Raw genomic sequence first — 11,026 nt, 5'->3', positions numbered from 1 at the left:
TATTATTGGTTTTCTAATATGATATGATGTTATGATATTATTGGCTTTCTAATATGATATGATGTTATGATATTATTGGCTTTCTAATATATGATGTTATGATATTATTGGCTTTCTAATATGATATGATGTTATGATATTATTGGTTTTCTAATATTGCTATGTTTTCTGCTTTAACATTGTCCATATCATTATAGATAATTAACATAAACTATAATGTATTGTGAAGTTTTATGATGAACTATTTGTTGTGTTCTTTTATTATCATTTACATAACAGTGCTCTGATGAAATATTTGGTGTGTTCTTCATTAGTATTTGCATGACACTGCTGCATATAGAAGCTTTACAAGCAGCTGTATTTGACACAAGTTTGCACATATCTCTACATCTCTTAGCTGTTTCCAGTCATTGCAGAATATCCAGGTGTTCCAAATAATGCAGACAGGTGATAATTAAACGTGAAGGTTCTAATCATCCAACTCTGTAATTCTACTTGATACAGTTTCACCCCTTTCACTGGATTTCTCAAACTTTTCACCTAATATGACACTTTTTCTTCTCTGATTAAATCTTTAAAGACTACTACAAACTTGAATTCTTCAACTCTTTACAAAAATAAAATACACTTTAGAAAATAAATCACGGTTAGAAAGTTGTAGACAACGTTTCCATTATTTCCTCTGCTGAATAATCTCTATGTCATAAGCATCCTTGGCATTAATGGAATTTTAAAAATTCGATTTTTGGTGAAATTTGGGTTATGTCCCAGTTCAAAATAATTTCTCAAATTTCCTCTAGATTTGAGTTATTACATTATCTTGTTAGTGATACTGCAGCCAATACTTTGGTTTTTCTCAGAGGGAGAGATAGTTAAAGGATAAAAATAACTCAATAAAAATGATGATGAATCTTCTTATTCTTGGAGTAAAAATAATTGAATCTTTAAAATTTGAGTGAAACCTTAATGTTCCTCTGAGATTAATTAAAAAAGCCCACTTCAGAGTAATTCAAGATATTAAAACTGAATTTATAATTATTAATTCCTGCTTATTGTTAAATTTCTTTCTTGGTTTTAATGTTACTTTCAATACATTATAGTCAATATGATATATAAGGAATGGAAGCTAAGTGCCTTTCTCAAGGACTCGCTGCAGCAACTGACTCAGTCTGTTATGGGCAGGTATCAAACCCAAATCCTTATATTGTCATTCGGATCATCTAGTAGCTGAGGCATCACAGCTTCCTGTTTAATCTTAAATGCAAAATCAATTGATGCAAACCATGAATAAGAAAACTGTTTTTTATATATATAATTTAAGGAAAACATGAAACTGTGGACAAATGTCTATTAGTTTACACGGCCATTACTGTGGACAAATGTCTAATAGTTTACACGGCCATTACTGTGGACATATGTCTAATAGTTTACACGGCCATTACTGTGGACAAATGTCTTACAGTTTACACTGCCATTACTGTGGACAAATGTCTGATAGTTTACACTCCCATTACTGTGGACAAATGTCTAATAGTTTACACGGCCATTACTGTGGACAAATGTCTAATAGTTTACACGGCCATTACTGTGGACAAATGTCTTACAGTTTACACTGCCATTACTGTGGACAAATGTCTAATAGTTTACATTGCCAGTACTGTGGACAAATGTCTAATAGTTTACACTGCCATTACGGTTGACAAATGTCTAATAGTTTACACTGCCATTACTGTGGACAAGCCATTACGGTTGACAAATGTCTAATAGTTTACACTGCCATTACGGTGGACAAATGTCTAATAGTTTACACTGCCATTACTGTGGACAAATGTCAGATAGTTTACACTGCTATTACGGTGGACAAATGTCTAATAGTTTACACTCCCATTACTGTGGACAAATTTCTAATAGTTTACACTGCATTTACTGTGGACAAATGTCTAATAGTTTACACTGCCATTACGGTGGACAAATGTCTAATAGTTTATACTGCCATTACGGTGGACAAATATCTAATAGTTTACACTGTCATTACGGTGGACAAATGTCTAATAGTTTACACTGCCGTTACGGTGGACAAATGTCTAATAGTTTACACTGCCGTTACGGTGGACAAATGTCTAATAGTTTACACTGCCATTACTGTGGACATCAGTAATAAGCACCTCATTAGAATATGGTCCTTCATACAGCATGATCACTGATATAACATATCCTTTTATAACACAATCCCTGATGTAGTATGATCTCCAGTATAACATGTTTCCTGATATAACATGATCCCTCATATATCATAGTTTCTAATATAACAAATTCCCTGATATAGCATAATCCCTGTTATAGCATGGTCTCCAATATAACATGGTCCTTGATATAACACGATGTCTGACAAAAACATGGCTTTAGTCATAAATACCACTGGATTAATTGAGGTCAATTTTTCCAGGTAATATACCCATGCATATATCGCAGTACAGTTTTATGACTCCCCTAGAAAGCATTATAGTGATGGAGTATATACTATGTCTGTTTTATCGTATGATATTCATACTGGTTGGAGGAGGGGCATGGAACCAGTTGGTCTAAACCTCTCACCTTTACCGATCACTGCCATCTCACCTATGTCCACATGGATTCAAGACTTGGGCTCAGCCAGTGTTGGTATATGAGAGACCTTGCCAGTAGTTTTTCATAGATCAGTGGTTCTTACCAAAGTTTTCCTAAGTTCTTCCTCCACCAATTAAAAAGTCCACCATGTATATATAGCATATCATGGGCTGAAAAATGGTGTTAAGGCCACAACATAACATTTGTGCATAATATGCATTTCGATCCAGCATTTCATATCCATTTCAGGTAATCCAACAGTCCAAACATCATAACAACCACCTTTCTTAATAATCTCTAATATCAGCAGGTGTCCATATTTCCCAACTGTAATGTTTTCACAGATACTTTAAATTCTGTAACTAAAAGCATGCCAGAAAGAAACAAATATTTTCAGCAAAAGCTTTTTATTATATTAAAGACGCCAAACAGTTCATACTGGTCAGGTTTAGAGAGTCAAACATTCAGTAAAACATGTATTCTTTAAAAAAGATTAGTAATAGAGCAAAACCTTAACAGAGTATGGCAATCACAGTCTGCTTCAAAATCATATTAGCATGATTCTCTCTCTCTCTCTCTCTCTCTCTCTCTCTCTCTCATAAATTACAGAGGAGTAACCAAATAAATGCACTGATAAAATATGAAATGCAAACTTACAAACGAAAACAGTGTCACAAAATATTTGACTATATTATAATAGTACCATAATAATAATATGGAAAACCACAGCAACAATATATTGAAAGCAAATTAGGCAAAATATATTCACAGTTAATACTGTGTAGGTAGTGTAATCCTTAATAACATCCATATTTAATTGAGCAAGAAAATAAACAAAAATATAAATACTGGAAATGGTAAAACATTTAGATATTGCACGTGTAAGCACTGAATAATTTGAACTGTAAGAACCAAACATGTACCTTTTCTCCTGTCTCAGTCATGTATCCAAATGTGAACTGCAATGAGCAATGATACATTGTCATATAATCCAGTGAAATCATAAGTAAAGCAACACTGAACCTGATTGACAGGAATATTATGCGACGATAGATCTGGGTTTAGTCTGTTCTCAGTTATATGCTGTAAACAATATTCTATTCAGCTGAAAGTGAGAAGGCCAAACATGGTTTCCATTAAAGGGTATATAGAGGGCCATACATGAGTGATTGATCCAAATTTTAATTTAAGAAAACAAGTGAAATTATAGTCAAGATCTTCTATTTATAGGTGCTCTCTCATGATCGAAACTATACGTATTACTTTATCTCTTGTGAGATCACCTAAAAATAAAAGATCTGGAATGATTCCATGAGTCAAATAAATGTAATTATCACCAAGGTAAGATGTTAATTGTCACATACTGACAAAATGCAGATTTGACTAAACTAAAGAATAAAGTACCGAAATGATTTTAATGTATATTTGGAATGCCTCACATTTTTTCATTAAATTGTGTCATAAGGTGTTATTATTAATCAAAAATAAGACCGTACTGATTTATCAAAACAATTGCATTCTATGATTATAAATTCCGTTTATGGTATATGTAACAAATTTGGGATGAGCTTTAAATCAAGCAGGAGTTTGTCATTGGGTAAATATGGTACATATACAAACTGAATTAAGATTGAAAGAATGCTTTGTGGTGCCTTCAGATTAAACTGTGCTAATATGTTTAATACACGACATTTTAAAGACTGCAAATGTTATATGTCTGCACGTACCACAACACTGCACTGTCAGAAACCATTATATGTGTGTTTAACAATACTGGTCCTATTATTTTAAATCGAAGTTTAATAACTGTGTTGTTTAAAGTTTAATAACTGTGTTTGTTTGCAATCAGTTTGCAGCGCAATCCATACACAGATGATCTACAAATTTACTCTAGCAGTCTGCTATTAACACAGTCTGTATCAAATCAATTTGAGTGGCTGCACAGACATCTGTCATTCTACAAAAGTATTTCCTTCAAATTCTCTTTGTACTGAAAATATGATGCATCAAATGTGGCCATCTTTCAAACTTTTAAACAACAAATTGTACAATGGGAAACTTCTGTATAGGAGGTTTCACTTACTAAACTTCAACATATATAAATGCATATACAAGATTATTTCCTTTTCTTAACAAAGTTAATCATTTATTCCAACAGTGGTCACTAATTTGACTATTATATTTGGGGCTTAATTGAATGGTGTGAAAAAGGCATGGGTTTGATGATACGAGGATAGTCACTGTGTTTTTACTGAGACAACTTAAGTTATGCTGGAGAGACAGTATTGAAAAGTTGTTCAAAATGTTCCGAAATGTGTTATTCTACATACCACCACATTACTCGAAAAGGTCGCAAAATGGCGTCTAAATATCAGACAGCTTATCTTGATTATCACTGCCCAAAAGTTATGTTTGACCAATGCTGGTGTGTTAAATAATACATGTTCTTAAAATAATGTTATTGTGCTTAAAGCTACTGTCAGTTATAGTAACAGAAAAAAGGTTATTGTCATTACATTATTTCATCTATTCTGAACCAAACGATTGTAATCAGATAGCTTCCCTTATCAGGAAACAGTTTATTGCTTTTTACAGAACGTCCTCTATCAGATGCCAAGCTATTGTTATTACAGATCATCGTCTATCAGAAAACAGGCTAATTTTACTGCAGTATTTATCGTATCAGAAAACAGGCCGTTGTTATTACAGGGTGTCCCTTATCAGAAATGGAGGAATTCAGCATTGTAATGTCTAGAAAGTTTGTTGTCATCTTATTACTGGAAAAGAACAACAAAATTAATAAAGATTTTGCCCCAAAAATTGTGTGAAAGAACTTTTCATAAAAATATTTCCTAATCAGAGGAGCTATGGTAACCATGGATACACACTACTATACCAGACTTCAGCTGTGTGACAATATCACTTTTCTTTTTAAATCCAGAAAGAAAAAAAAATAGGAATGTTCTTTGACAGAATATATGAATTAAGTTTCAAAAGAAAATATTCAAGGACACATCAAACGGTATATACATTTCTATACAACTTTCTTTGCTCGCACTTTCCTTGGCAAGGGTACACATAATTCCTCCAATCTTGGCGTGGCCCTTGCTTTTCTCGCAGCAAATGTTACTTTATAGGGATCATAATCATCTTTTATCATAGTTCGACTTCTTGGACGTGATAGCTGCTGTAGTCGCATGGTAGGAAGCACTTTGAGAGCTGACTGTGAGACAGGCCACAGAACCGGACGCTCATCCTTAAAATCTTTGTGATATGGTTTATACTGTGCTAAGGACTCAATTCTTTCGGTTGCGCGAGCTTTCATTGCACTATCGGGCACGGGAATATATTGCCCCCATTGTGTTTCCTTAATTCCAAACCTGTCTTCCTTTATCTTTGGTATTGCCAGCATTTCTAAACGACTGGATGCCGTAGCGGATCTTGCCCCTAGGGAAACCTCTGTGTATGGTGATCGGTCAAGAAGGGCAAGTATCTTCTTTTGCTCACAAAGTGTGATTATTCTTTCAGTAGCTGTGGCATTCTTGGCACCATCTGAGACTGGCCATATTGGGGTGATTCTAGAAGAAAGAATTTTTTAGTATCAAAGAACTGATCTCTAGGGTAAATGATGAATGATGTCCTTAAGTGCTTCTTCAAAAGATTTTCTTTTATGACGAAAAAAGTCACGGAATCGCACAAGACTATATGTAGCAGCATATGGTGAAGAAAGTAATGGATACTGGATGAAAATACAAGGTCGATCGTATAGAACATATTGTATGTTATACAGCCACAACTACCCACAAGGTTTTGCATATAAATGGCTGACAACCAAATTATAATAAATAAGAATTATGAAGTGGTTGGTGGCACTCTTTCCCTTCTGTTGGCGAATGATCATCCACAATCCATAGCATTCAACTTCCTCCCATGTCACGGGTGGTTTGACCTTAATGTCAGTTGCTAGTACCAAGCAAACAAGAAGAATAAGATGTAAACAGTTTTAGATTTTCAGTCATTTTTTCCAAACAGACTATAGCCATAAATATGCAATTAAATATACATTCCAACCTTGTTCGATGATCAGAATGGTAATGCCAGGTGCTTAGACACCTCTCAGATCTATGATAAAGCCACATTACATTTGTAGACACGTCACAGATCTATGATAAAGCCACACGCTTAGACACCTCAAGGATCGGTGATGAAGCCACATACTTAGTTACCTCTCAGATATGTGATGAAGTCACATGCATATACACCCCAAAGACCTGCCTCTCATTAACACAAGGCTCCTTCGTTATACAGTTAGAATACAGTTCATGGGAGCAATAGTCGGTATGCTCTACAGATAAGAACCCTATACTGAGGTATGTTATAGCAAAGGAATCCTACTGTACCATCAAAACAGAACACAAATAGGTTATTTATTGATGTGAAATTAGAGGCAACTGCTATTCATGAGCAAAGAACAATAAATAAATAAATAAATAAATAAATAAATAAGGAATCGGCGACAAAACAATAATTTTATGAGATCAATGACCATGTCCGCATTAGAAGAGGAAATTTTATTCTGAGGGATTAATAACGAGGGATTGTTGTTTCTGCCCTTTGACATTTATGTACACTTGTCTGGAGAGGGTGGAATGTACAAGAAAAATTATCAATTTTTTTCTGATTCTTATGTAACAATATTTACAAAATCTAAATAAGAACTCAAAATTCACTTGATAAAATCCTGATACACTGGATCTAAAATGCTTTTTGGTGGTGTTGTATGAATAATGAAGGGCAGCAGATTGTAGAAAAAACAGTCATTTTCACAAATCAAATATACTGTAAATGATTGGACCTTCCACTGAAGCAATAACTTCAGTCTCATTTCCCAGTGGATGATTAAATTATCAACGTAATGAACTCCAAACGGTGGTCGCAATGTTTGTATTATTTGCATGTGTATTTTTTGCGAGTGCCCTTGATGACTCATTGGCCTTGAAGATGAAACACTCACCTGTCTCCTTTCCAGGCACTAGGAGGGGGTCTGTGTCTGGAAAGTTCCTGAACTCGAGCAGAGGCAGCTGAAAGTTTAAACAAAATCATATATATATATATATATATATATATATATATATATATATATATATATATATATATATATATATATATATATATATATATCTGAGAGATATCTAAGTATGTGTGCGATTTTATACCAAATATGTAGAAAAAGCAGTCATTTTCACAAATCAAATATACTGTAAATAATTGGACCTTCCACTGAAGCAATAACTTCAGTCTCATTTCCCAGTGGATGATTAAATTATCAACGTAATGAACTCCAAACGGTTGTCGCAATGTTTGTATTATTTGCATGTGTATTTTTTGCGTGTGCCCTTGATGACTCATTGACCTTGAAGATGAAACACTCACCTGTCTCCTTTCCAAGTACTATGTGTATGTGTGTGTATATATATATATATATATATATATATATATATATATATATATATATATATATATATATATATATATACGTATCATCAGGGTGACCTCCTGTAACATTTACCCTGCATGCGTTCATCTTAAGGTCGTTGAAATATTAGTGTTACACAGGTATATGGAGAGACCTAAGTTGTATGTTTCTTTTTTTTGGGGGGGGGAGTCTTGCTTTAAAACACTCGTGCCTTAAATCCTTAAGCTGTGCAAATACATTTGTACATGTAAATTGATTGTTTTATTCCATTCTGCCAATTTTATATTTACCTAGTAGCTTTCCTCGCCAGCACTTGTACCTGATTCATTAGCGTGCCTGATTCAGTTAGTCTTACCTGGAGCCTATATTAATAACATCTCATTATTATTACAACTTTTGTTTTGTTATACATTATCTATCAGTTTTGCGATAACAGTGTGAAGACTAATTTACTTAAATTGTCCCTTTACATGTATAGCAGCTGTTAATTGAACAAACTAGTATGACTGTGACACGAATCGTGTAGGAGGAGAATTATGTGTGATTCAAAAACAGACTTTGCAAACACCTCAGCAATATGAGAATTGAATACACCTATGTAAATCCCCACTTATTCAAGATTGTTCAGAAATCAATTGCAAAGTATTGTGGCCCAACAGAGTGGAGAGAGATTTTCATGATATATTTGATCCTACTGTTGGGAGTGGTATAGGTTGCTTGGAGTGTACGATGTGTGTATATATATATATATATATATATATATATATATATATATATATATATATATATATATATATATATATACACTTGTCATGCCTGAAAAACCACTGATTTAAGCATAATGGATTACGGTCAATTAAACCACTTAGCTTTTGACACCTCCATGAGTTAAATGTTGAATAAGTAATAATTATCATTTTCCAAATTAAAATATTCTTATTTTGTCGATGCAGTCTAAACATTTTGACTTTATTTCCCGAGGAATTATCAGGTACACAAATAATGTTTCTTTTTAATAGAACAAAATACTTTCAATTGTATTAAATTTTCTACATCAATTAATATTTGAAAACTTTTTTTTTACCTATCGTTGCTTATGACAAGCTGGAACTTTTACTATGATTATATATTCCATTGGTTGATAAATGACTTGTAAAATCTATTTATTGTATTACACATTCATCTGTACGAGTGTGTATGTCGGTACATATATTTTAAATGACTTGTGAAATGTATTTACTGCATTACACATTCATCTGTACGAGTGTGTATGTCTGTACATATATTTTAAATGACTTGTGAAATCTATTTACTGCATTACACATTCATCTGTACGAGTGTGTATGTATGTACATATATTTTAAATAGACTTGTGAAATCTATTTACTGCATTAGACATTCATCTGTACGAGTGTGTATGTCGGTACATATATTTAAATGACTTGTGAAATCTATTTACTGCATTAGACATTCATCTGTACGAGTGTGTATGTCGGTACATATATTTAAATGACTTGTGAGATCTATTTACTGTATTACACATTCATCTGTACGAGTGTGTATGTCGGTACATATATTTGTTTGCATTACCTTGGTTTAGAAGGTTCATCCTATACAATTAATATTTGTCTAATAAAAAACTTCTCAATATGGATAGAAGTTTTAACATCATGTCCTACCATAAATGTTAAAATAATAATACGTTCAGAGTCAGGTTAATTCCAGGCATAAGTGTACATAGTAGGTAGCAATGTCTATAGAAAATAATGGAATATCAATTTTGACCTTGGGAATATCTCAAGAGCAAGAATTACTGAGAGTTAAACAAATGTACAAGTATTTTTGTATATATACCATACCCCCCACCGAGATTAAAACCAAGTCTTTTGTATCTATACACCACCACCCCACCGAGATTAAAACCAAGTCTTTTTGTATCTATACCATACACCTCCCCACCGAAATTAAAACCAAGTCTTTTTGTATCAGTACCATACCCCTCCCCACCGAAATTAAAACCAAGTCTTTTTGTATCAGTACCATACCCCTCCCCACCGAGATTAAAACCAAGTCTTTTTGTATCTATACCATAGCGCCCTGAGATTAAAACCAAGTCTTTCGGCATACTGGTGAATTAATCTGCACTGAATGCACTGCATTATAATTCAATCTAACTATACGTACCGCATTCAACATAATATCTACACCATGAACTTAACATACCGCATTCAACATAATATCTACACCATGAATATAACATACCGCATTCAACATAATATCTACCCCATGAACTTAACATACCGCATTCAACATAATATCTACCCCATGAACTTAACGTACCGCATTCAACATAATATCTACACTATGAACTTAACGTACCACATTCAACATAATATCTACCCCATGAACTTAACATACCGCATTCAACATAATTTCTGCCCCATGAGCTTAACAAGATTTTATTTGGGCAAAGAACATGCCAACATTTTATGTGCTTGTTTGAGCTGCTGGAAGCACTTTTTCATTTAAATGTGAATAAGACACATTTCTTTGATATATTTTGCATCTGTAAATTAAGCAATAATATTATGCCTATATTTTCAACTTTTTACAAATTACATTTTTGGAATAAAGATCTGGGTGACTGCGATCGCTTTTCTTTTGAAACGGAAGTTTTCAGAAGTTATCCTGATTAAAAATGTATTTTAGTTCAAGACACTGTGCATATGAGTGTTAGCTTCCAGAATATGTGCATAGGTGCGTTAGTTTCCATATACTGTACAGAGGTATGTCAGTTTCTAGAAACAACATGTGCATGTTAGTTTCCACAAACTGTACTTAGGCCTGTTAGTGCCCCAGAAACTGTACATGAGTGGGTTATATAGATGTGTTAGTTTCTAAGACAGGACAAAGGTATGTTAGTTTCCAGAAACTGTATATATG

At 33.5% G+C, this 11,026-nt stretch overlaps 1 protein-coding gene across 2 annotated transcripts in view; it reads right to left on the bottom strand.

Annotated features, from left to right (window-relative positions):
* Nucleotides 1–2,997: 2,997 nt before the first annotated feature.
* Nucleotides 2,998–11,026, bottom strand: part of LOC149783263 (sperm microtubule associated protein 2-like) — a 45,613-nt gene continuing 37,584 nt past the window's right edge. For both annotated transcript variants that reach the window (XM_089931492.1, XM_089931493.1), the window contains exons 4-5: nt 7,622–7,688; nt 2,998–6,185 (exon numbers count right to left, since the gene is read on the bottom strand). In XM_089931492.1, coding sequence (XP_089787618.1) covers nt 5,642–6,185; nt 7,622–7,688 — 611 coding nt within the window. In that variant the 3' untranslated portion in view covers nt 2,998–5,641. The remainder of the gene's footprint in view (nt 6,186–7,621; nt 7,689–11,026) is intronic.

Source organism: Sinohyriopsis cumingii, chromosome 14 (genome assembly GCF_028554795.1).
Source record: "Sinohyriopsis cumingii isolate HCF-2022 chromosome 14, ASM2855479v2, whole genome shotgun sequence".
Classification (NCBI taxonomy): Eukaryota; Metazoa; Mollusca; class Bivalvia; order Unionida; family Unionidae; genus Sinohyriopsis; species Sinohyriopsis cumingii.
The sequence above is the reverse complement of the archived record's forward strand: the minus strand, read 5'-3'. Positions and strand labels throughout refer to the sequence as shown.